We start from the raw sequence: 25,167 nt of genomic DNA, 5'->3' as shown, positions 1-25,167 counted from the left end.
ATGACAGTCACACCGCCTGCAGTCCGGTCGCAATATCACCGCAACCGCAACCGTAGCAGCCCGAATGGGTTAGTCCGAGTGTCGCTTGACAGGTAGATATCCAATCGAGTGCGAATTCTCGACAATCTCTGCCATCATGCCGTGCTGATGCAGCTGCACACCCCCATCCCGAGGGGGAGAACGGGGGTATTCCCAGCCGTCCCCCCCCCTCCCCTCAAAGCCACGCCGGTGAAGTGCTGGTCGAAGAGGAGGGCATGCTGGCCGACCCTCGTCACTCGACCAGTTGAAGGGCGCCATTTCCATGCGGCCCTTGGGGAGAGAAGCGACAACACACACCTCTATGATGACCGGTGGTTTACTAGTATGCCTCTGGATGGCGTTAGCGGCGGGTTCCCAGGCAGGTCTGCTCACGCTGTTCTCCTTGGTTGGTTATTTGCCCTCGCTGAGATCATGTGCTTGTCACTTAGTACCTCCGGGCGGGGTGGCGCTTAGACGACTGGAGCCACCTTGGTGGCCTGCAGATGGCAAAGTTACAAGCCTCGTTATCGGTGAAGAGTGTACCAGCCGAGCAAGTTGCTGGCCCCGCGAGAGCCCGGTCGTAATGGGGCCTCCTGCCTTAGGAAGGCCGGCTTCCGTTTTTAGAAGCGCGGCGTTTGGAACCTGCTAACCCTGCCGATGGAATGCGACACAGGTTATCATCACTTTGCCACTAGTAAGCCTACCGACCGAGAGGCTAGGATCCAGGAGTTGGGGTGAGAAAGAGATGCGTCTTTACAGACAGATGTTGTGGTCTAAGTTGCTTCTCGGAAGTTCCCTAATCACGGAACATATGCTTTTAACCAAGTTATCTTCCTAGCCGAATTAGTTTGCCAGAAACGGTTGTCCGCACAAATGAACGATGCGCCATCACACATCGCTCAATCAGCACCCCACCTACCTTTTTGCTGACCGGTTCCAGCAAGTCCCACCTAGCAGATCGCAACACGTTGAGGTACTTCAAGTTTGGTATGCCCAAATAGAGCGCCCAAGAGTTTTCCTACCGAATCCATTGGCCAAGGACCCTCGCTACCGCCCGTGCATGTCGGGGAGGAGTACAGCACACGTAGCCGGACCCCACTAGTTCAGGGTGGTTCGGCACCGCCATATTCTCCTGCCCTCCATCACGGCTCTGCGTGGTGGCGCAAGAGTGGTCCGTCTTGCAGAGCTCCCACGAGTCATTTTTGCGAAAACGATCAGCCCAAGTCAGGAGCAGTGGAAAAGTCTGGGCGTCTGCCCGAGACCGAACCAAGGGCACCTTCGCCGGCCGCCGTTTAGGCTGCAAGGCTCACAGACCCCGCAGTGCTCCCATAGTCAAGGCCGAAAAGTCGGTAAAGGACCACTGTTTCCCAAACCTGCAGCCAAGGTGCTCCGCCATAAAAATCACCATACCAAAGAGATTAAATGATGCGGGAAGCCGATACCTGGAAGTTGCATGCCTACCTACATGAGGCGCCAACTGCGGCCCCCAAACCCAATACGGCCATCCCAGCGGTGGTCTTCCAGGGGACGTGGGAGACATGATACCGCCCGCCCGGTCACGGCGTGTCAAACTCTCGAGGTTTGGCACGATATTATCGGGTCATTCGAAGACCATCTCCTGACGTAATATGCAAGCTGGTGGGGCGATTTGCTAGAGATTTTATCATCGCAAGCGACCCAGGAGGCGACACGCTGCCATAGTCTCCAACTTCGGGATGTCGTTGGCCGGCTCTGCCATTCCGCTCATGTTGGGCGTGTTGTGGTCCCGCAGTTTCTGTTCGTTTGCTGAGGAGTTTCCTTGCAGCCATTTTACTGCTCCATTGACAGCCAGCCAGTCTGCCGATTGGCGAAGAAACTGAGTAAGATGGGCCTGCCAGCCGTACCGGCTTCGCCACGCGCTTTTCGCATTTTTTCCCTATCTGTCTTCCTCACCCTCATGTCGAAATTTGAGCCTGTCTCATTATTGACAGCAATATTTCCAGCGTCTGCTGGAGAGTGGCACACATGGTTAGCAAACTCTTCCCCCCGCCTTGTCCCGATGTGTTATTGACACCTTTACCGGGCTTCAGGAAGTTTTTGCCTCTGCCGCCGCCGTTTTGCAAGTCCTCGGACAGGCCGTCGCGGTACTACAAGAGGTCTCCCAGGTGCGCGAAGCGATCCGCGCCGCACCAAAGACATTAGAGGATGCGCAAATGCAACTGTTCGGCCTGGAACGCATGGTGAAGGATATCTCGCTCGAGCCGAGTCTGCAGAACATACCTACCATCACAACAGTCCTTTCCCATATCGTCGACATTGGCCAGGATCTTGTGCACATTCTCATGGCCATGAAGAATCTACGGCAGAGAAGCAAGATGTACCAGAACGTGTACATGTTGATCAAACGGCAAAGGGATGAGGCAAGACTTCGCGACGTCTTGGACCGCCTTGGAAGGTCAAAGGTTGAACTTGGGATAGAAATAAATGTCGCCCATGTTAGGATGACAGATAGAGTGGCAGCAGGGGTACAGAACATTGAGAAGAAAGTACAGCTGGCGGTCAAAAAGGAGCATCACCACCATTTACTACGGCTGGAGGAAAACAAGGCTATGGAAGACTCGGATCAGGTCAATGGCATCCTCGGGCTTGAGAGCCTCGGCGTGTCGACAACAGCGAGCGTAGCAAGGAATGCATCATACGGAAACAGCCGGCAAAAAAACCTGATTCTCGCGGGGCCGGCCGCATTTAGACCCTTAAAGGTTGTAGATACTTAGTGGTCTCGAATGGATTCATGTGTTTCACATGTTACAATTTTGTATGTTATATATTTAGATGTTTTACTCCGTCCACCGAGATATGTAGGTACCTTAGAGAAAGATGTACAGCTGCTGGGGTCTGGTGCTAATTAATCCACAGCTATGTACCTTATTATTCCCAGCATCAACCACAAGTTAATTACACATGTTTAGCAGCAAGGTCTTATATTCCGACCCTAGTATTTGCTTTCTTTCATGGGTGGGTTCGGATGTCTCAGCCCCTACAACAAAGCAGCTTAGTCCGGGCGCGTGGCTGCAACGGCTCCAATCCTATAGCAAACCGAACTGCTGACTCCTAGTTTTCTTACCCGAGATGTTGTCACTTGTACCTCGCTTTCCACGTTTGAGATTATTGGAGGGACTTGCAGAAATGCTCGTCCTTCTCGCTCACAGCCTCAGCGCCCTTGAGCTACTCGTCATTGGCCAGAGATATACTCCTTACCCATCTGCATGCAGGCTCATTCATAGCATCACAGCCACCCTGAATCGCCCGACTCCCTCATGTCTCCGTACCCGAAAACCCCACCTCGACTTGAACGAGTGGTAATCACGCATCCAATAGAAAGTCTGGGTAAGGAACAAGCAAGCCAAAGTGCAGTTTCCGCCCGCTACGTATATTATCAAATACCGCCCGACCCTTGTCGGTGAAATGAGAAGGCTCCGCGTTTCAACTTTCCCACATACTCACCTTTGCCCCAATAGTTGTGCTTCTCGAAAGAGGGTCAAACAAGCGAGTCCTACAAGGCGTATTTGCCACATTCAAGACTAACCCGGATATAGAAGGACCAGAAAGCGACATGCCGCAGCCGACGACCGTATTTACCGTGATGGAGACGACCATTGACATTCAGTATGCCACCGGTAAGCCCCAGCTTTTATTGGTACGACACGGCAATCCAACTCCCTCTTCCGAACCTACGTCTTAAAACTTCGAGGAACCCCTGGCACTCATCATCTACGCAGAAACCGGCAGCCTTGCTACCAAACGCTACAAGACACGCTCAGACGAGACTATCGCAAAGTTCAAAGCCATGGTCGCGCGGGACCTCGGCTTCGAGTCTGCCGACGCTGTGGGGTTTGGGCCCCCAGTGCTGTTTCCCGGCGGTGTGCCAGGCGATAACGAGGCGGTGACGAGATTGCCGACCCGTGCAAAACTGCAGGTCTTTGACAAGACCGCAGCCAGCAACAACAAACCCTGCGGCGACCAGGACGATCCTTCTGGGAGCAAGGAGGCGCACAAGTATAGAATCTGTACGTTCCACCTTCACCCTTGCCCCTTTTCCTTCTCCCTCCAAGGTACAGGTCGCTCATGGCAAAAGATTGGAAACCGACGAACTGACCGAACCGCAGTCAAGCAGGAGACCACTGCCAACAATAAGGCGCAGTACAATGTTCACGTGACCCCAGCGAATCCTACCAGGAGGATTGACGCCATGATTGAGCAATGCGCCTCAACGGTTGGGGTTCAGCTCAACACGATCACCGTCCCGGGCGTGGACATACGGGTGAGCGAAGACGGGACTTTTACCATGGGAGGTGCTGTCTAGGTCTCCGATTGGCCTATGGATTTGTGATTTAGAACTCGGCACTCCAATCTGAAAAGCTTACCAGAATTGTCCCGGGGAATGTGTGTGCATGCGGAGGCCACGCCGTTGAGGAAACGCACCCGGCCTTGTTGATTGTTGCCCACCTGCAAGAACATACCTGAATTAGGTGTGATATCATCCATTTTGTACCGATCATCTACCATATTCGAAAGAACATGCCATGGCATCCGAAATGGTTGGTTTGAATTGGACTAACCCCGGAATCTCCACTGAGAGCCGTTTTCGAAGTCGACAAAGCCGCCAAAACTGGCTGATGGCGTCCCTGGAAAACCCTCCTTTAGGTACTTTGGTAGTAGCTTATAGTGATTTGTCTGCCTAGAAGCTAGGTTGTTGCCTTGCGATACTCTCCTCTGCAACGACGATGATGCTTGTAGATCTGCGTCGACCAGTGTTGGCACCCCTTCTTAAGCTCCTATGCCTTAGTACTAGCGCGCTGGTTCTTTTTCTTGCTATTTACTTTTGTAGAGTTACTTGTAAATTACTTGTAAATAATCTCTATGCTAAAGGCTATCTCCCTTCTCTCACAAATCAAGGGTACCAAGATATTCTATGTGGCTGTCCGCCCTCCTCCATGAATCTCGGGGTTCTCGAAACGTCTCTTTGGACAGCACTAATGACTCCTCGCGATGGATATATCAATGATCGTCTTTTGTGCGTGTATGTATATCTTGGAAATTTATCGCCTAAACTTCCAGGTGTGCCTGGAAGGTCAAAGTGGTTGAAGAACGCCGCGACGACGTCGAAAGCCTCTACCATTTACGTAGACGAAGGACGACCTTGCAGACTAGGATGAGATTATATCGCAGAGAACAGTGCCAAAATATATACCAAAGCCAAATGCTTCTGATTCGATCCTTGACCCGCATGTTTTTATGCTCTCTACTTCTTGGCTTTCATGCTACACCTGTGATTCCATTCTATATTAAACAGTAAGAAAAAACGCAGAATAGAGTGACAGTGCTTGTTGGAGGAGGAAGGAGATACCATCTGCGCTTGCCTGGCCGTTTGCGAAGCTGCCCGTATCAGTGTTGATTAAGCTGCATCTAGGGTATTTCGTTACTAAGCTGCTTTTGCACCGGTAGCTGACTCATTTGCGGATCACGTACGCTAACTTAATTAGAAGCTCCATTGTTTGACAAGACTGGATTGAGTTGCGGTTTCGTCACAGTGATGCAACCATGGAATGACGTCACCCAGAGATATTTATTTTGTCTTAAGTTTGGTCCATGCATGGACAGTTACAAGTTCGAGAGCATCACAGCCTACAATTACAACCACAACGTATCTGACACTTAGTTGATATCACATTACCTTCTTATAAATCACGACCCCAGAATCATGTCTGGACTCAAGGATAAGAACGGTGAGCCGATCAACGAAGGCGACCACGTCTTTGCCCGGTCCCGCGGCGGCAGACACGAGGGAGAGGTTGAAAAGATTGTCACGACAGAGGAGGACGCCAAACAAGAAGGGGTCAAGCATCCACCAAAGGTAAAAATTATTCTCCTCAGCAGGCGAGCTCGGGACTCTGCAGGCTAATGCATCATGTCGTTCAAGGTCCTCTTTACCGACCAACATGGCCACCATGTCCAGCATAATCCGGGATCCCTGCAACACGGCGAGTACAAGAAGTAAACGGTGATGCGGAGGGAGGGCTTGGTACCCGGGGCGAGGAGTAGGATGGCGTTAAGGAGTGGCTAAGACATTTTGGCGACGCATCGTGTAAATGGTAAAACTACCTACCTTAGGTAGCCTAGGTCAGGGCAATTCGCTGCAGTAAGCAAATCCGAAGAAATCCAGGCTCTATACTTGGGCCGCCTAATTTGCGCTCCACTTGAACATAACCCGTTGTTTGCCTACCTTACCCAGTCGTCGTCTCGCTAAACGATTGAAAACAACGTCCCACAGCCGCCACAGACAAGCCATATGTTGTTGAACTATTCCTTATCGAGATTGATCCTGTTTATATTAGTCGATGGACGCGTAGTACATGATCGAGTTCAATTGTACCGGTGAGCTGGCCCAGCGGCATGAGCACGCAGCATGGTAAGCAAATCTAACCGGCCGGAAGCTTTGGGTTATTAAGGGGTCCTCCGCCGAGGGCTCTTAACGCGGGATAGAAGAGATGTCAACAGGTAGCCCCAGTAGTTGTACCCATTGACCGGTGGGGTGTGTGGGTAGTTACCCCGCTATTTTGGATCGCCTTGGGAACCCGTGGGTAGGTATTTCCGCGTCCCGCCTCAAGTTAGGCGCCTTGTGGTCCTTGGGCACCAGTAACGCGGTGACTCGAGTAGGAACAGCATGATGCCCGCTACGTCCGGTCTTTTCCTAGTATTGAAGTAGATAGAGATTCTCCAGGCTTCAATTCCACAATGCGGACATCCCCGTCAAACCGTCCCCGTCCTATGACTGCGGCTCCGGGCCCGCTCGATTATTGCGCTCCCTGTATACCGGGCTAGGCGACCTCTGCCGCGGCCGCTCAATCGTCTCAAACCTCTCTTTGTGTAATCACCAGCCGGCCCGGTTCGGGCCGTCTGTTCTCCTCGCGCAGGAAATGAGGCAAGGGTACCCTTGCCGCTTCCCATGGCGAGCGCCCTGCATGCGTGACATAATACCCGTCATCGGGGATCGACCGGTAACCCTGCCGGTGGACACCAAACGACTGAATCCATTGCACAATGCTGCCCAGCTCTCCCGTCCACAGCAGACCCAGGAAAACAACAATGGTAGTCACCGGCACGGCGGCGGCCCAATAAGCCCACTGGCCGAGTTCCATGTCGCGGATGTCGCTCGTGTTCATGCCAAAGATGCTAGCGACGGCGCTGATGGGGAGGAAGACGACGGTGACGATGGTGAAGGCGTAGATGGCTCGGTCTTGCCTGTCTTTGGTGGTGTCGACCCGGTCGCGATTCTGTAGGCGCGGCGGTAAGCAAGGCAATCTGTTAGCGCGACGCGAAACAACGGCATTGACGAAGTGGGAAAGAAACAATGGTTCAAAGAGTGCTGGGGTATCACGCACCGCCCTCGCCAGGGTTGTCGCCCAGCCATGGAGTTCGGTAAAGCCATTCCGGCGCCCGGACAGGAATCGGGCGCACTCGCTCAGCAACAGTATGCGATAGCCGTCTGTGTCGGTCGGCTCCAGCTTTAGGTCGGACGTGGACTCTGCGGCGACGTAATCCGCTTCTTCCTCGTCGTCGTAATCATTATATGGATCCTCCCGCGAGTATGAACGAGTACTAGTACGAGCTGTCACGTTTGATAGATGAGACGCAGGTTCTCTGGCATACTCGTTCCGGTGCCTGGGGTTCGAGTGTCTAGTCCTTGAGTAGGAATAACTCGAGAAATCCCTCGGCGAGCGACGTCTTAATACGCCGCCATCAACGTATTCTGTAAACCGTGGTGTGTCTGGCCCGGCCCGTTGGTCCGTTTGAGCTAGGAACATCAGTGAGTTGAAGATTTCAACCTGGTCGCCAATGATTCGTAGCGCGGCTGCGACCTCCTCGAGCACGAGGTTGATGCGATTCTCTCTAGATCTGTCTGGCGGTTTCGTATAGACCTCTGATTCCTGAAAACCAAAATCAGCTCAGCCCAGTAGGCGCACGGCTGTGCATATTAAGCAGCCTGACTCACCAGCGCATCCAGGTGGGACGAATAGCAGTCATACATGTCTGGCATTCCCAAGGTTATGTCTTGAAGGAGTCTCAGGCTTATCATAGACACAAGTTCCAGCGGCATAACGACGGAGTGGTCCAACAGCGGTTGTTCGGACAGAGATTGGACAACAGCCGACATCCCGTTCTTGATTAGTGTCTTGCCATCGTCGATGAGCTGTTCAGTCTTGTCTCTGTCCCTGGGTAGGTAGATGACACTCATGAGGAGGTGGATCCATCCCTGCACGAGCTCCTTGGGCACGGCGAGCTTAACCCGGTCCTGTCTCTGCAAGCGCGAGAATATCTCGCTGAAGGTTTGCATACGGACGCAAAGACGCTGTAGCTCGGATCGGAGATGCCGCATGGCGGACTTTTGGATGCGGGGACGGGCTAATCCACCGAGGCTCATTTCACCATATTCCGCATCAAGGTCACCATCCTGGTATCTCCAAGTCAGTTGTCCCCTCTTCACCCCACGGAATCCGTTGGCATACTTACGATGATGATAACTTTCAACGCGCCCCAGAATTTGTGGACGGTTGGCACCACGACATTGGCGGGAAAGAAAAACTTGAAGACAAGGTCGGCAGCGTTGAACAGATCTAGCTGCATCTCGAAGTCCTTCTGTCGCCTGTGTTGGGCTTCGGTCGACTCGGACAAGTCGGCACCCTTCTGCTCTAGGAGGCTCACCAGATCTTCACGAGTACCATCGGGACAGTCGCGATAAGCTCTGCGGTCCCTGAAGCTAGTTTCGTAGAGTAAGAAGTCCTCGACCTCCTGTAGATGGTCTTCGAGGGCGTCCAGGTCAATCTCGTCGGAATCGGGACGCGTTACGCCAACAAGCCAGGAGAAAATCGACATGCCGCCAGCGGACTGGGTCGTAGATTTCGGCTTCACCGGCGCAGTTTTGCCGTTCCGGTCCGGTCTAAGCCTCCCAGACGTTTCCGCTGTAGCTCTTTTGGTGCTCTCCGGCTGCGGCTGTGAGACATGATCCGATTTCGACGCAGCGTCTTCGCTGGCCCCTTTGCCTTTGTCTGTCGTGATTAATAGACCCGTAGGTGGCAGTTCAGGGGCATGACTGGCTTGGCCATTAGTATTGGATTTCATCCATGACGCAGGGGGTTCTAACCCAAATCGCATCTCCAACATGATTTTCGCGCTCACATGTTTGGCTGTGTTCCAAATCCTCGGCCAATCTTCTGCCGTAACTGCGCGCTTCCGGCGGAAAAACAACAAACGCCGAGGCCAAAAATCTCGGAAATGGGAAAGGAAGCCCTATGCTCCATCATCAGCAGGGAGCACTTTTGGTGCGATGGTACTTCTCCAGGGGGCATACCAGCCAGGTTTGGCACTCGTCGACGGGGAGAGACCACATCACAGAGTTCTTGAACGAGACTGTGATAAGTGCTTTGGATCCGAAATTGGATAGCTCTTGCGGGGACTTGACCGACATACGAATCGACTCCCCGCGGAGTACATCTTCGGCCATTTGGCAATATGTGAAGAGGAGTGCTAATTAGACAAGCAACCATCGTCAGTCCTTCCCGCGACAAGGGGTGTTAGATGATAGAGAAAGGAGCCTACCGTTGTCAACGACAAGACACCATATCTGTGCGACGTGAAAACACAGGCCAGGCGGGGTGTTCTTGTTCTGGCAGACCACCTGTTGCATATCTCGCTCCCGGGTGGCCCGTGAGAACTTGGCTTGCAACAGCGTCTCAACGGGAAACGCCGATGTGTTGCCGCCAGCTCCCAGCAAGCCTGAGTACTTCTCAAGTGTGAAGTACGGCAGGCAGATCCAGGTGACGGTGCGGCGCGTGAAGCTCTGGTTTTTCAACGTGCCATCAAACGGCAGGACACGTTGAATGCAGGCGGGCTCCATGTGTCGAACGTTCTGCCCAGTAGAAGTCGGGACCGCCTTTACAAACTTCTGCTTCACACCAGCAAGCAGATCACGGATGCCCTTTTGCTCGGCCAAACTTAAGTTGGGCAAGCGTGTTGCTTCGTTCTAGCGACGTGGTCAGCCGAGTGTTGCCGAAAACCTAAAGTAAGGTAGTATACTCGGCGGGGAGAGCTGAGGTAGTGAGACGCTACTTACCGAGAAGTCATCAAAATCCATAAACTGCCGCGTGCAGTGACTGCAGAACATCTTAGCGTTGCTCACCTCAAAACCTGAGCATTCCTGGCGACTTCAGGGAGATGTAGACGTACAGCCATCGGAACAGAGGTTGGTACTTTGTCTCTGCACTTAGCACTGCCGTTAGTTTCGCACCATGGGACCCGTCTTGCATGTAGTCGCCGTAGTACTGCGACTCGAAAATATGCCAGAGCCGAGGTAGGCGATGTCCATCCCTCGGCAAGGCGGTTTTATCCTCCTCTTTCCCTGAGAGCTCGTCCTCGGCCGCTCTGCTGCCGTACGAAGATACTGCGCGCGACGTGCGAGAGGGCGTGAACGAGTAGACCGTTGAGGAGGTGGTTTCGTCGACGTCGCCGGCAACGGCATCAACGCGAAGCACCCGATTTCGCCGCCGATACCTTGCCGCGGATTCAACGTCATCGTCAGACGAGAATTCGGACACGCGGTTTTCAATAATTACTGCCGGCGGCGTCCTTGATCGGAACCGGGATCGGGATCGGGATCGGGATCGGGAACTGAATGGAACCCTATTTCGCCCAGGAGAGGGGAATTCGGGAATCACCGTTCTGTGGGGTGGCGGCGCGTCGTAGAAGCTATTGTTTATGTGCGTTGGCGCCACGCTTACGTTTGACATACCCATTGCACTTGGGGCTGCAGCCGCTGGATCCCGGCGGACAGATTCAATGGAATGATAAGGAGGCCATGGAGGCTGCTGCTGGTAGTATATCGGCGCTGGCTGTGGGACACCGCTCGAGAACGCCGGGGCATAGTATGGGGGTGGCTATGGGTTGGGCATGTTAGATATTAGATGTCGGTTTGAGAATTTTGGATCACACCTGGAATCTATCAACAATCGTTGGCGGCGGCGGAGGGCGTTGCTGGCTAGTGTTGATTGTTGGGAGACGAGCCGGCGTAGTGGAGCGGCGTTGAATCGGTCGAGGGAAATCATCGTCCTCGAACGGAGAAGACATTGTGAAGAGACCGTGTCGCTGGATGTGAGGATGAAGCACAACTAGATCCCAGCTTGAGACTTCTGATGGCTTGGCTCTATTGTATTACTTTGCAGGAGGCCATGCCACCCTCTGTCCCCACCTCCAAGCACGTAATTGCATCACTGGCTTGAGCTGCGTTTTGGAAACGAGGCTGTGTATGCATGGACATTGGAGGATTTTTTTTCACTGCTACCCTGGAGAGCCGGGGGCCGCTCTAACTGATCCTGCTGACAAACTTGTACTCGGTAAAATTCCGATACCGGCTTGGCATGTGTGCTTCGACCAGTAGTGGGCTTTACCTGAATTGTCGACTGAGAAGGATTGGCTGGCAAGCTGATAAGTACAGTTCTAGGTCCATCGATTCGCAGACCTCGGCGCTTGCAATTATGCTCTCCTATACGCAAGCAAGCAACTAACTTCGAACGCAGCAGTGGACCTGGCTACGGTATTCGAGGCTTTACTTAAGTGGTAGGCATGCCTTTGCGTATACCCGTCTCCCTCAACGGCACTGGCCGAAAATACGCTTGCAGAAGAATTATGCCCGATCAACAGCTATAACCTTGTTGAGACAAACGGGGGGCCCTACAACTGCGCCTAGATATCACCAGCTACGGCCGGATTAGGTAGGCTTGGAACCGTCTATTCCAGGGTTCGTCATTACTCGTAAAAACTAGCCAGAAAAGCAGTCCTGTCGCTTATTGGCGTCCGTCTTGTTGAATCCTTGTTGTCGATGCTTTTGCTATAAAATCCAAGAATGAGCATTCGATCGGATCCTTGTTGGGGGTCCCTGGCCAATCCAGTCCTGGTCAATGCAGTCCTGGCCACATCTGGGCTCTTCCCCCATCTGACAAAGGAAGGTATAGCAGACAGAGTGGCTAAAGAGATATAGACCGAAAAGCCCTCCAGCAACCTACCTCTACGTCCCTCTCAACACAATCACCAGCACAATCATCCTTTACATCACAGGAACCCAGCATCTGTCCCTGTCATCGCGTCCAAGACCGCCGTCCAAGTCAAAGATGATGCAGCCTTTCCCTATTTATTGAAGGCCTCAATAACAAGACCTAGCATGACTCAAACATTGGCAACACCAGCGAAGGGACTCCAATCATGCTCTTCCCACTCTTCGACCTTACCTGACCTTGGTATCGGCCCAAAGGCCGTCTGGTCGCCGACGGCGATCCGCAGGGGTGATTTCTTTGGCCAGAGGAGGGCGAACCGACCAACTCCAAAACTCGTTTGCACCGTGGTCTTGACAACCGCCAGTAGCGTGTTCGCCATGGGCTCGACCACCACGGCGACGTTGATCTCGCGCGGTATCCCCTGATTCAGCGCCTCATTCTCCTTGATTATCCACAACGCCGTGTCGATCGGCGCGTTCATACGCATGGCATCCCGACTCCGTTTTGACCCGCCCAGGACCGAAACCGCGTCTGTCTTATTGAAGCTCCGTTCCGTACGCCTCACCGTCCTGGCGCCCGGTTGTATTTGCAGTGGTTGCTGTCCCGACGTCACCGAGCCCGTGGCCTCCGTCTCGATTACTTTCACCACCCGAGTGTCTGTAGCATTGACTGCGATGCGACCGCTCGGCTCGTATTTGACTACGACCGGGCGGTCTGCCGAATCCCGACGTGCCGGACCGAAGCTTATCTCGATATCGGCTCGGATGATTCTGTCGGTGGCTCCAATGTCCCAGCTGTACTGAAAGCGAAAAGCGAGAAGGATGGCATTCCGGCACTCGTAAGTGACTGGGCGGATGGCCATAACATCTCCGGTTACCTGCCAGCTGCCGGTTTTGGCCCCGCTGAAATGGTTGGACGAGTCTGTTATGTCTTGTGCGGATGTAGACAAAGTCGATCCGAGTTCAGTGCTGAACGGGTCGATGGCGAGCTCAGATGTCCTCGTAAAAAGGTTCATCTCCGCCTGGATACCGTCGCCATTTTGGTCGGCCATGATTCAAGATCGATGTGGACGAATTTACACGTATTCAGGGCCAACTGAGGGTAGCCAGGTCAATAGCAACGGTACGGGAGAGGCAAGGGCAGATAGATGTCACGGCAAACATCTTTCTAACAATGGAGGGCCAAGGTGCCGCTTCGAAAAGGGGGGAAGGGGGGGGGGGAGGGGGGGGGGCGGAGCGGGGTATTTGTTTCAGCTGTCTGCATGATATTGGACTATTGGACGCTGGGAGTTGATGGCGGGTATTGAACTATTAGACGGTAAAAATGCATACAAAGGTGCGGCTGAACACGAAACAGCCACAGCGCAATTACGATGACGGTCTAGACCGTCAAGCAATGACATATAGCCGCGCGGTGGCGTCAGCAAATGTCTGAGGCTTTCCAGCCCCAGATTCCCCTTTCTCAGGTACCAGCAATGACTTACATGCAGCCATACTATCCTAACGCCGATCCCATGGTCTCAGAAGCCAGGCGGCTCAGGGATCTTGGAGACTACCGCGCCGCCCTTGCCGCCTTTGACGCCATTGACGGCCAGCCTTTCGTGGCGCTAGAGGCCGCAGGCATGTTGCTAGAGCAAGGCCTAGCCGGTGAATCTCTTCTGCGCCTCCATCCCCTGCGGGCATCCGCGTATGCCCCGACCCTCATCGACGGACCCGAGAGCTGTGGCCTTTTTCCGCTCCTAGAGGGCTGCGCATATGCAATCAGCACCGGAAAGTTCAGCCAAGCCATGCCGGCTGTGAATCATGTCTACCACAGATATCTAGCACCGCTGTCGTCAGGTTACTTCGTGAACAGCCATAACATTGAGCCAAGGATGGTTTGTCATCCCCGTGTCTACCTTGCCGGCCTTCCATAAATATCGCTTCGCCTGTTTAATATATATTCACTTACACTCATGTTCGGTACAGATATCAACTGTTTTGTTGTATCATGAACTGTGCGCTCTGGCGAAACTAGTGGGGTACACACCGGTACCTCCGGTGCTACCGCTGGCATTTTTCCAGAACCTGATAACCCACTTGATGCAGGGCGCCCGGTACGACGAAGCCCGGCGTGTTGCTACTCAGGGGCGTATTTGGCACCAGGACCTGGATGCCAGTGGCGTGCTCCGTTCAATATTAGCAACGCCAAATATCTCGGATATTGTGTACGCAAATGCGTGCATGAGCCTCGCCGATTGTATAGGGGAGGGTGGTGCTGATGCTATGTCATCGTACCATGCCACTCTCAAGACGGCCAATGACTTTTACTTGCGGTCATCTCATCGTTTTGGCCCCCTTCTTGTACAGGCAAAACTCTTGCAGAAGGGCCTATGTCAAGGGACGCCGGACCAGTGGACCGATGGCCTCTTTGATGTTGAGAGCAAGCTGGAGACATATGGCGCTTGGAACGACATCACCAGCTGCATCAGGGGTATTATCGAACTCAACGAGCGGGAGTTCCTTGGCGTCGATGAGTCTCTTCAGGTCCGTCTTGAGCACGTTCTCCAGTCAATGAGGCACGAGGGCTGCAGCCCCGTCGTGGTGGTCTTGTTGGACCTGCTACGTCATATGCTGTGGCTGAAGGGCGGAGCCAATGTCGGAAGGACGCTGGTTAGTCTCGAGAAGCTACAAGAATTTATTTCGAGCAAAGGAATGGAGGTACCAGCACTGTCATTTCTTGTCCATCAGACTCTGCATGACAGCTACAAGAAACTCGGAAACATCGACAAGGCGGCTGAAGTGGCGGCTAAGCAACCGGGCTTCATCCATCCCCGCGCAGAAGCAATCTTGGGCTACGATGCGTTCTTCAGAAGTGTGCGGAAGGAGACCGAGTCAGCAGTTGGGGGGGCAATGTCGGATCGAACCACTCTGGAGGCGGATCTCTGGAGGGTACAGCAGCTCATGGGTAGCCTTCATGACAGCGAAGACAGATCAGCACAGGTGCAGAGGCTATGCAATCTTTGCAACCTGTACCTCACCCAAGCCGAGGAGCGTAGGAGGGACATCGATGACACCGAGGGTCTGATTGAACGTATCCTACACGATGTCGACGCATATTCGGCCCAGTTGCCGCAGCGCTCTTGGGCGACTTGGGCCGGCCACGCGAAGCAGATTCGCGCGAGATTCCAGTACCTTCGAAACGACCGGTCGATAGATAACAACCAGAAGCAACACCATCTCAACCTTGCAGTGGCGCTTAACAACCAGGCCATATCCATGTACGACAACGAGGGCCTTGCGTTTCTGTCAGCGACAGCTCGACAACAACTCGCCGTGTGCCACAAAACCCTGTGGCTTCTTCACGGAGACAACTCAGGCTCGGAAGACTCGGATTTTTCCAAGGCCGCTGCGTTACACATGGAAGCAAAAGACCTGCTTGATAGGTGTGGCGAGCTTGCGTCGTCTAGACAGAATGCCCGACTTCTGCTCGGTGTTTGGGTGTCAGCCGTTACAAAGGGTATCACGCGAGTGAGAGTGAGAAGGTGGCAGGACTCTGCGGCACAGACGTCGGGGTCTAATACCCTTAGCAATCTGGCCAGTTCTATTTTCAGCCGACCGGTCATAGCAAACGTCTTGAGCCGGCACAGAGTTGTGTCACAAGTCCTGGCCACGCTTCAGCCCACACAGTCTCACGTCTCGCAGCCGCTGATCGAGACCTTGTCCCCGCTTGAGGAATGTGTGAAAGGCCTCGCTGAGCTTGATCTCATCGCGGCCATGGACAGGGACGATGTTTCCGCCCTCAAAGACCGCAGGCAGGCTATTGCTGCGCGGCAGGAATTGAACAAGGCTTACGGAAGCCGTGAGATGTTCGACGTGGCCTTTCAGGTATTCGACCATCGCAACGATCTACGAACCCTATGGCATTGGGTGCAAAAGTCAAAAGCTCGCAGCATCTGCGACGAGCTCGGCCTGGGCGTCAACCTACCGGGTTATCTGAAGGACAGCCTCGCACACGATCCGGCTGCGCAGAAGATGCTGCAGGAAGAAGCGAATCTTGTGGCCGAGATAGAGGAAGAGTTGGGAAAGGTGAACTGGGGGAACAGCATTTACTTGCGGCAGGTATTGTGGAGCAAGAGGCAAGAAATGCGAAGCAACCAGGTTGTCTCGGAAGTCCTAGACCTCAGAGAAGGCCAGCCGCTCTCGCTTGACAGGGTATGTCGGCTTATGGAAGCCATCCCAGAACCCGAAACCAGGAGATCCACCGTCTTCGTTGACTGGGTCGTCATCAACAAATACTACTGCCTCATCGTTCTGACGGGCGGCGAATTGCACCACTTCCGGACCCATTGCACTGTTCATCACACCGAGCAGTGGAAATCCAATTTCCAGGACCGGAAGCGAGGGGCATCGTCGGGGCTCATCGGCACTGATCTGGCCTACCTCCGTTGGCTGTCACCCCTGGTGGAGCCACTCGAGAAGCTATCGCAACCAGGCGACCTGCTGGTCTTCTCCCCAAGTCAAGATCTGTTTGGTATACCTCTGCATGCTGCGGTTCTAAACGAGGACACTAACAAAGTGGTGATCGAGCGGAACCCGGTGGTCTATGGCCACAGCACGACAACACTGTGTCACAGCATAGCCAGAGAGGTCTGGGGTCAGCGCACGCCGTCAACCCCTCACGCTACCGTGGTCGTTTACGAGGAGGATGAGAAGGGAAGACCGTGGAACGACGAGCAGAAAGAGCAGGGATACGATGAGATCCTGGATATGCTGGACTTGAACAAACAGGACAATACAAGAAGCCTGGTCTATGGCGACGGCATAGGCAAATCCGATATTGAGAGTCGGCTCCGCTCCGCAGCTGTGCTTACATTCATCGGTCACGGCGATGACCACCCATCGGGGAATAAACTGCTCCAGGGGATCCGCCTATCGGGACACGGCGGGAACCCGGCGCCCGGCGCTGCGTCAGTGCCATCGCCTCGGTACACGGCGGCCGACGTGTTGGCGATGCAATTTATGCCGGCTACTTCCCTAGTTGTGCTTCTAGCGTGCGAGTCTGCGGTCGAGAGCCGCGATAGGTTGGACGAGCCGACCGGGCTGATCTCTGCTCTCCTCTGCGCGGGCGTCTCCTCGGTCATTGGCACCATGTGGAAGCTCCGCGCCGACACTGCCGCTCGATTTGCTTCATCATTACGACGCCACCTTGGTGAGGATATGTCACGGCTAGCCATCATCGACCTTGCGCTTGCTTTTCAGCGCAGTACGTTGGAGTTGAAAGCTAGTGAGCAAGGCGAGCTGCCGTATCATTGGGCGTCTTTAGCTCTCCATGGGTCTTGGATCATGTGTCGGCGATGTGAACTCTAAGTACGGTAGTTAGTCAAGTCCACCAACTTCAAGTTCTTACAGCCTCGTCGTGTTCCACTCAGTGACCGTTTCCAAATAGCCGGATCCTGGGTAGTTATGTCTAACCAGCTTAGGAACGGCAGGATACAGTAATTCTCTCCCGTTCAGACTCGTATGTAGGGCCTGCTGCCGAATCGTATCACATCAGACTCTGCGAATCAGTGTGCCGATTTCGGCCTGATCAAAACCGCCAAGGCAAACATGATAATACACCCCAAAGCGATCGAAATCCGCCTCTCAAGACGGGACCACGCTCCGGCTTGTTGATGATGTTTGAGAAGCGGTTTGTGCCGAACAGCCCGTCCTCCGAGTACAACTACGTTGCCCTCCACTACTAATTCCAGTTGTTCCTTTCGATCGAACAGTGGCCATTGTTTACTCGACTACAAGATTTGGCGGATGCATCCAGGCCCTTCCTTTGCTGGACGAAGGAGATTACTGAGAGCCAGTATCTCCGTTCACGCTTTGAACCTCATTCAGCCTCCAGCGCCAACTCAACGGCCCCGGATGGTACGCCACAGCGTGCTAGTGACGGACTTCGTATCATTGTCATAAGCTAGCCAGTCCTTACCAGTCACTAGCATTCTAGGTTAACAAAGAGGCTAGTGAATGATCTCTATAATTCCGCAGTATTTCCTTGGTCAATTCGTTGAAGAAGGGCTCAGCCCCTCCACCATTGCAGAAAAACCCGAAAGAAAAGGATACTATGAGAATGATTTGTACAGGGTATAACCGCAGAAGAATATCTCATCGCCGTGGTACTAACAGAAAACCCAGGATCCTCATCTAACGTATCCTACCCTTCAACAAGCCCAGTCTGCCTCTGCCCGCCCCACTCCCACAAACCACTCAACTTCCTCCTCAGCCCCATCCTCTGCAGCAATGGCACCTTCCCGCCCTTCCCACCGTCAATCTCCTGACCATACCGATGCCCAGGCGAGAGCAGCGCAAGCTCTACCGGCAGCGCACAGGGCGGCAACCCGCGGTTCCCCAGCCCCAGCGGCGCCGGGACCGGCCGGCTCAGCCCGCCTTGGCCCGGACGAGGCAGGGGTTTCTGCGACGGACCCGTCCCCTCCCCCCCAAGCTCCCCAGGAGGCGCGGTAATCCCCAACCCCACCAGCCCCAGCCCCACTCCTCCAGGCGAGGTACTCCCTCCCTGCAGACTCCGATAGCCGCTGTCGACCGACTCCCGGCCCGTCGCGCTCCTGGAACCCCAAGGAAGATGTGACTCGGACAGGTGGGCGAGCATGCTAGCACTCATCGTCGGGCTCCTCGGCGATGCAGCGCCAGCGCCAGCACGCCCGCGTCCCTCGGCGGCATGGTCGAGGAAGAAGAATCGCCTGCTTCGGCCGCTGCGGACCGAGGCGGCGTCTTCGTTGGGTCGGGCGCCGTGGGTAGTGGTGCTAGTAGTAGGGCTGAGGGGGCTGGCGGAGGTGCCGCCGAATTGGAGGGACTTGGGGCTGGTGGGGAGCGAGGGAGCGTCGGTGTTCTGGGGCGGCTCCACGGGGGATATGGTTGTGCTTTGCGAGGTGGTGGATGATCGGGTGTCTTGTCTTTCCCCGGTTCCGTCGTCTCTTGAGATGGCGTGCTCGTCGATCCGCTTCATGGATCTGTCAACGCTGCGGTTGTGGGTGGAGCGCGTTCCGGACCTCCGTCCGCGGTGCTGGGTGCTGTTGCCGAAAGGAAGCTCCGAGTTATGGTCTGGGGAGCTGTCGGCGGAGCGGGGAGAGGTGGTATGTGCGGTGGGCTTGGACGGGCTTTCCTGGCCCTGCTGCAGTTGCATCTCGCTTTTGCTCTTGTGGACTCCACTAGAGCGGCGGAGGATGTCTGGGCTTGACGGGAGACCAATTCTAACGGAACAGGGGGGAATAGTCAAGCTGCTCTTCAGTCGTGTCTGAACGTTTCCGGTTGCTGACTCTGTCGATTCTTCCTCCGTCTGCTGGTTTCGCCCCGCCGTCAGACGTGAAGATGCGCCGTTATGGTCATGATGTGACAAGGACCGGGTGGAAAGCGAATCAAGGTCGCCCGGGTTGGCAAGCTGGTGTGACTCTTCGCGGACCAGCGAGCTTGCTCTCTTCCCAGGGCGACCACGTTCCTCCGTTCTCTTTACCGGCTCGACAGTCTTTGGGCGCACGATGCTGTAACGCTCGGTCTCTGTGTCGGACGAGGCAGGATGCACTTGGCGTGCCGATCTCCGTTTTCGGACTTCCTTGCGCACGGGCTGCTGAATGCCCTGGCCGAGGCCGAGGTCTCTATTCCTGGAAGCCGTATCGTCCCGCCGTGTCGTATTCCGCGCTCGAGACCTCTCAGTCATCTCCGAATGGTGATCCTCAGTAGCCGGTTCTTCGGCCGCTTGAGCATAGACAAACTCGAAGGCATGCTGTTGGACGGCAACGGCGCCGTGGATTGGGCAGGAAATGACATTGGTGGACAACTTCTTGAGATGCTCAAGCTCGGTGGACTCGTCCAAGGAACAATACCGGTTCCTTTCCACGGCCTTGTTGCACTTTACCCACTGGATGTAGAAATGCTGCTGGCCGTCCTTGCAGCCGGTGTAGGGCGTATAGTCGTACGTACACATGCTGGACACGGTGGGCGGGAGTTAAGGGGAATTTGAGAGGCCTTGACAACACCGACTCATGACACCGGAACTTGAAACTGTCGAGATGTGTTCGCTCTATGGACCTGAGGTCGACGGGGACCAGGATGTGGGCCGGCCTTATACCGGAGGTGAGGCAACGGGACAATCATCAGCCCCATCTGTGCAGTGTCGGGTGATGGACGATATCGGGGAAATATGTGCGGATTCCGCGATGGCCTGCATGTTGCAAGGTGAAAATCGGCTGACAGGTGCGGAGCTATCGACTGCGTGATGGAGCCGAGGGCCATCGCCGTCACCACGCTCCTGTTTGCAGGAAGCAATCACCAACTCCCGTCTTTGCACATTGGCCAGGGGAAGTAAAAATAGCCTCGAGTCTTTCCGAAAGAGGATGGAGTTGGCGCCCTTGGCGATCACGGTGGACCTTGGCGATCGCGGATTGGTGTGATTTGGCTGCTCACCCCGACAGTTCGGTTCCACGGCCCCATCATCAGCCGAGATTGGCTTGGCATATGCAGCGACCGAAGACGGAACGTGCAGGCGGCGCTTAAAGAAGACGGTGTGATGAGGTTACTAGTAGGACGTTGGCAGAAGCTTTTGGCTGAAAAGGGCAAAAGAGACAAGGACGGCGGGGTGTAAAGAGCCTACTTCTGCAAATTTCCCCCGAAGGAGTAAGTTAATGAGATGACGAGTTTCCCAACTTAGGTCAAATAATGCCGTCAGTGATAGCAGCAATGATAGGATCAGGTTACTCGATTCGTATGAGGCGATGGTAGTATAAGTCTAGCCGCTCGAACAGACACCAGCTGGGCCGAGGAAGTTTAGCCCAGCCTTTTTTTTTTTTTTATTGGGAATCAGCCTCTTGACGTGTCGTCTGAGACGTTGGCACTCCCGTTCCATGGCCCCGGGTCCTGCAAGTTAGCGCTGGTGTTGCGAAGTGCCGGAAGCCGTCTGCAAGGGAAAGGGGAAAGCCAGGTGCGCAACTATTCGCAGATTCCGTGGCTCAACCGACGGCAACTTCCCATTAAGCGCCACAGACAACCAGCACACTAATATCAACCTCTGCGCAGTGGCAGGAGCAGACAGCGTGGTAGGCACGGAAGTTCCCGGAACTAAGGTGGTCTTGGCCTATAACTCATCAAGCACCTAGACTGCGGAGAGAATTGTCCAAGGGATGAGGGAACAAGCTGATTCACAGCGAAACGACGCAGTCATTACCACCAAATAGCGTGGCGGCATATTGCCAAACGCGCATCGTTCAGTGTAGAGTACTGAGGCATTTCGATGGGGCTTCCGGGGACAGGTTGAGTGTTGTGCAATCGTGGTCCCGCTAGACACTCGCCTTCAATCGTTGTTCCGGATTAACTGTGGTGATGACCGGCCCTACGCGGCATCAAGCCTCCTGAACAGCCCACTTCGACACCCGCTCCCACCACACAAGATGCAAACCCGCATTCACCTACCATAGCTCCACCAGCGCCAAATCCTTCTTTACCAATCGTAACTTATTTAACACCGCCTTATCCTCCCCACATAAAGAGTTCCTCAGCCGCTACGCCACGCCTGACGATCCCCGTCAAAACTCCCCTTTTCAGCGCGTCTACCTGCATCAAGCCCCTAGCCAACCATGGCGGACGACGGCCCTCCCCCTATTTCGCCCGCAGCAATCCAGCAGATGCGCGACTTCAGCTCCTACTACAGCCATGTCCCCTACGGCCAAGGCATTGTCAAGTCGGCGTTGGCGCCCGTCATGGACGAGCTCGACCCCATCCTTGACATCGCCCCGGAGCAGTGGATCGCGTCGATGACCCCCCACACGGGGGGCAAGCTGTACCGCTTCGCGCCGGACCTGGTTTACAAGAGCCAAGTCTCGGCACGCGAGGCCGCGCTGATGCGAGCGGCCGGCGACCTGACGATACCGCCGGTCAGCCTGGTGGTCCGAGGCCTGGCGGGGCGCCCGAGCCCCGGCGGCGCCACGGCGGTAGTGGGCGTGATCATGGACAAGGGGCGGCGGTTCCGGTGGTGGTGCGTGGACGGCGAGATGCGGCGCGAGGTGGTGACCATGATGGTCCAGCTCCTGCGGCGGCTGCACGGGCGGGGCATCGTGCACGGGAGCGTCAACCCGGCCAGCTTCGTGTGGAACCGCGAGGACGGGAGCCTGCGCCTCGTCGACTTTGCCGGCGCCCGGTTCCTGCACGAGGACCCCCGGCTGTGGGACGACCAGTGCGTGGGGGACGAGTAGGACACGTACCTCTCCTCGCAGCGAATGGCGGGTAAGGAGCAGCAGGGCAGGCTTGCCCCTCCGGCGACTTTTGATGAGTACTTTGCTCTAGCTGTCACGTTGTGGGCAATGAATACCGGAGAAAAGCCCGTTTACGGGCAGTTTAACCAGAAGAGGGTTAAGGCGTCCGATTTGGGAAAGGTGCAAGATGAGATGGTGAGAGAGTGGGTGACCAATGTGCTGGTCATGGCTGGCTGTGAGGTGCACTGACTCTTGGGCAGAGCTTCCCTTCTGACTATCACCTAGTATTTCCATCCGTCACAGCCCGGCTCCTGTTAAAGAACCTGTAGGCTTGGAGTTCTGGTTGGTCTCTGGTTGGCATTGGTTGGCGATTTGGTACCGGATTTTTGGAATTGGCTTATGGAGGGGACAAACGGATTTCGTACTTTCTAGCCTCTTATTATGGGATACTCGGCCGTGGTTAAGGTTGGCGCATCAGTGGGATAGCGTATCTACCGCATGAATTTAGGACAATGCAACTAGACAATAATTATAATTTTCGTGTACTCTGCTCCGTTGCCCGGTATATCTTTCCACACGTCTCTGACGCCGTGATTCCCCAAATGTAATACCCTTGAACTTCCGTGTACCCATCTCGATTATCGTACACATTAGTCATCAGTCATGAACCACATGGATCTCTCTCCACATTCCCTCCGTTGTTAATAACTGGTATAATATCTCCCCGCCGACCGGCTCCGTGACCTCCTGTCGGGATAGGCGTAGGTAGCCGAGGGCCTCCTGGGGACATACTTTTCCTCCAACACTACGGGCCTTGGGGTGGATGAACGATGTCTGCTGTGGCGCCGGTGATGGTGATGATGGTGCGAGTGTGAGCGCGAACGCGAACGCGGCGGTGGCGCCGTGTCGTCGTACCAGCCTTGTCTACTCGCATCTGGGGCCCGGGGCTGCGTGCATGCTCTAATAATCCACCAGAGGAGGAGAATGCCAACGATGGTGCCGATGACAATGCCCGCTATAGCGCCCCCGTCGAGACCAGAGTTGGACGTGGTCTGTGTCGTCTGGACATCAGGAACGACGGTTACCGTTGCTGTGGATTGGCGGGCAAGCAGGCGCGAGACCCCCTCAGGAAGTGTTTTGGTTGGGGCCATGGCAGCTGGTTTCTCGGAGCGAGAGTGGTCGATAGGGTGCGATGACTGAGTGGCTGGAAGGGCGTGGCAAAATGCGACGGCATATATGTCGATCGCTTACCCGGTGATGGATGGTGGTGACCAGCAGGCTTCCAGAACAGCGCCTTATTCTGATATCATATGATCGTAAGCAGCGTGAGAATGGGTTGGGATAAGGAATGTTGTGGGTTTGTGAGGTAGCGGTGACCTCAAATATAGCCTCATGGCGTTCGGAACAAGCTGCAGAGCGGACTGGGACGTCATGACGGCATCAAAGATCTTCAGTCGCCCTATTGCAGAAAAGACAAGAAAAAATGATAATACAACCTTCATCGGAGCGGGCTAGTGGATGTTATTCTTCCGCGCTTGCGCCTTGCTGATCATGACGACATTGGAGGGGATTCGGCCTGCAGGTTCGAGTGGGGGGTTGCTGAGGCGTGGACATTTGGGATGACAGCGTCGCACGGAGCCGCAACATCTGAAGCTATTTCATGTGGTTGGCTGAGCAGAAGGAGATAATTGTGGAGAATGTAACTCGGCGGACAGGAACCGAGACCGAAACAGATGAGGGGACGCCGCCGACTTGCTGGCTGATGACGTCACCGGCATGACGATGGCTGAGGAGCTGCTCGCTCAGAAAGCTAAGTTTACCACTCAGCGCTTTAAATCAGGCCAATGTCACATGGTTGAGAGATTCTGAAGCTGTCACGCGGATATAGGCATGGCCGCTGAATAACGGGTAGGTAGCGGTCCAGCAGGATGTGGGTTTGCACGGTGGACGCGGCTTCAGATTCTCCTCGTTTGCGGAAATTAAAAGCCCGATTTTCACGGGGAAAATACCGTTCAATGGCTGATGTAGCGGCTTCAACCGTCTGCGACTACATGTAGCGCGACTTTTGAAGCAAACCTGTAAGTTTTTTGACTTTATACGGGGCCAAGTGGCTCAAACGGGGTGAGACATCGGACGAACCAGAAGTCGAAAGCCTGGGCCAGGATGTCCTGTGACGCAACCCTCCCGGCCGGCTAACGCCACAGGGTCCAATATCAAGATTGGGATGTAGACGCTTAGCAATAAGACCGTGGTTTGAAACGGAATCTCGTTCCGAACCAATATAGCACTCCAACTAAAGCTGGTTCTTTCGAGCATTCAACATCTGGAATTCAACATTCATCGATCATTTTCAACAATAGTCCATCGCTCTCCAGCACCATGTCAGACCATCGTCGAGGCAGAAGGGCGAGAAGATACAGCCACCACGATGATGGACATTACTACGACAATTACGAACACGCTCCTCGGCAACGGTCCCTTGGCCGCAAAGCAATAGACAAGCTCGAAGATGCCATGGGCAGCCTCGGCCTGCGCGACAGAAGCGAGAGCAGCTCCTCAACGGGACGCCGGTCTCGCGACTATGACTGGGATCACCCGCGGGACCGTCACCCGCATTCACATCGCCACTCCCATCGCCGACCTTATAGTAGCTCCCCAACCAGGCGCTCCCGCCGTTCCCGCCGCGATAGCACGGTGAGCACCAGCACACGCCGGACAACCACACGAAGCCGCAGCCGTTGGGACCGCGGTATAACAGCAGCTGTAGACGCTGCTGCGATAGAAGCATTCCGGCTCCGCAACGAGCCTGGGCCGTGGATGGGCGCCAAAGCAGGGCGT

The 25,167-nt window shown here is 54.8% G+C and overlaps 8 protein-coding genes across 8 annotated transcripts; 5 read left to right on the top strand and 3 right to left on the bottom strand.

The window, feature by feature from the left end:
• Window positions 1-2,022: 2,022 nt before the first annotated feature.
• MFIFM68171_08110 (uncharacterized protein) lies at window positions 2,023-2,771 on the top strand (the record flags this gene model as incomplete). Its single annotated transcript, XM_071063530.1, has 2 exons — window positions 2,023-2,025; window positions 2,088-2,771. The coding sequence occupies 2 exons, from the start codon at window positions 2,023-2,025 to the stop codon at window positions 2,769-2,771; spliced, it is 687 nt and encodes a 228-aa protein (XP_070919631.1).
• An 839-nt stretch (window positions 2,772-3,610) lies between these two features.
• Window positions 3,611-4,360, top strand: MFIFM68171_08109 (uncharacterized protein; the record flags this gene model as incomplete). Its single annotated transcript, XM_071063529.1, has 3 exons — window positions 3,611-3,674; window positions 3,819-4,064; window positions 4,164-4,360. The coding sequence occupies 3 exons, from the start codon at window positions 3,611-3,613 to the stop codon at window positions 4,358-4,360; spliced, it is 507 nt and encodes a 168-aa protein (XP_070919630.1).
• Window positions 4,361-5,758: 1,398 nt separating this feature from the next.
• Window positions 5,759-6,055, top strand: MFIFM68171_08108 (Hypervirulence associated protein TUDOR domain-containing protein; the record flags this gene model as incomplete). The annotated part of the gene is made up of 2 exons (XM_071063528.1): window positions 5,759-5,911; window positions 5,978-6,055. 2 exons carry the CDS (start codon window positions 5,759-5,761, stop codon window positions 6,053-6,055), a joined length of 231 nt encoding a protein of 76 aa, XP_070919629.1.
• Window positions 6,056-6,908: 853 nt separating this feature from the next.
• On the bottom strand, window positions 6,909-10,847 carry MFIFM68171_08107 (Mg2+ transporter; the record flags this gene model as incomplete). Its single annotated transcript, XM_071063527.1, has 9 exons — window positions 6,909-7,331; window positions 7,440-7,656; window positions 7,708-7,985; window positions 8,051-8,509; window positions 8,569-9,345; window positions 9,407-9,582; window positions 9,655-10,078; window positions 10,169-10,208; window positions 10,282-10,847. 9 exons carry the CDS (start codon window positions 10,845-10,847, stop codon window positions 6,909-6,911), a joined length of 3,360 nt encoding a protein of 1,119 aa, XP_070919628.1.
• A 1,426-nt stretch (window positions 10,848-12,273) lies between these two features.
• On the bottom strand, window positions 12,274-13,152 carry MFIFM68171_08106 (uncharacterized protein; the record flags this gene model as incomplete). Its single annotated transcript, XM_071063526.1, has 1 exon — window positions 12,274-13,152. One exon carries the CDS (start codon window positions 13,150-13,152, stop codon window positions 12,274-12,276), a length of 879 nt encoding a protein of 292 aa, XP_070919627.1.
• Window positions 13,153-13,575: 423 nt separating this feature from the next.
• On the top strand, window positions 13,576-17,449 carry MFIFM68171_08105 (uncharacterized protein; the record flags this gene model as incomplete). Its single annotated transcript, XM_071063525.1, has 2 exons — window positions 13,576-13,977; window positions 14,069-17,449. 2 exons carry the CDS (start codon window positions 13,576-13,578, stop codon window positions 17,447-17,449), a joined length of 3,783 nt encoding a protein of 1,260 aa, XP_070919626.1.
• Window positions 17,450-18,284: 835 nt separating this feature from the next.
• MFIFM68171_08104 (uncharacterized protein) lies at window positions 18,285-20,069 on the bottom strand (the record flags this gene model as incomplete). The annotated part of the gene is made up of 1 exon (XM_071063524.1): window positions 18,285-20,069. One exon carries the CDS (start codon window positions 20,067-20,069, stop codon window positions 18,285-18,287), a length of 1,785 nt encoding a protein of 594 aa, XP_070919625.1.
• A 1,645-nt stretch (window positions 20,070-21,714) lies between these two features.
• On the top strand, window positions 21,715-22,329 carry MFIFM68171_08103 (uncharacterized protein; the record flags this gene model as incomplete). The annotated part of the gene is made up of 1 exon (XM_071063523.1): window positions 21,715-22,329. The coding sequence occupies one exon, from the start codon at window positions 21,715-21,717 to the stop codon at window positions 22,327-22,329; it is 615 nt and encodes a 204-aa protein (XP_070919624.1).
• Window positions 22,330-25,167: the final 2,838 nt, after the last annotated feature.

The sequence above is a fragment of the Madurella fahalii genome (assembly GCF_045866475.1).
Source record: "Madurella fahalii IFM 68171 DNA, scaffold_4, whole genome shotgun sequence".
NCBI lineage: Eukaryota > Fungi > Ascomycota > Sordariomycetes > Sordariales > Madurella > Madurella fahalii.
The sequence above is the reverse complement of the archived record's forward strand: the minus strand, read 5'-3'. Positions and strand labels throughout refer to the sequence as shown.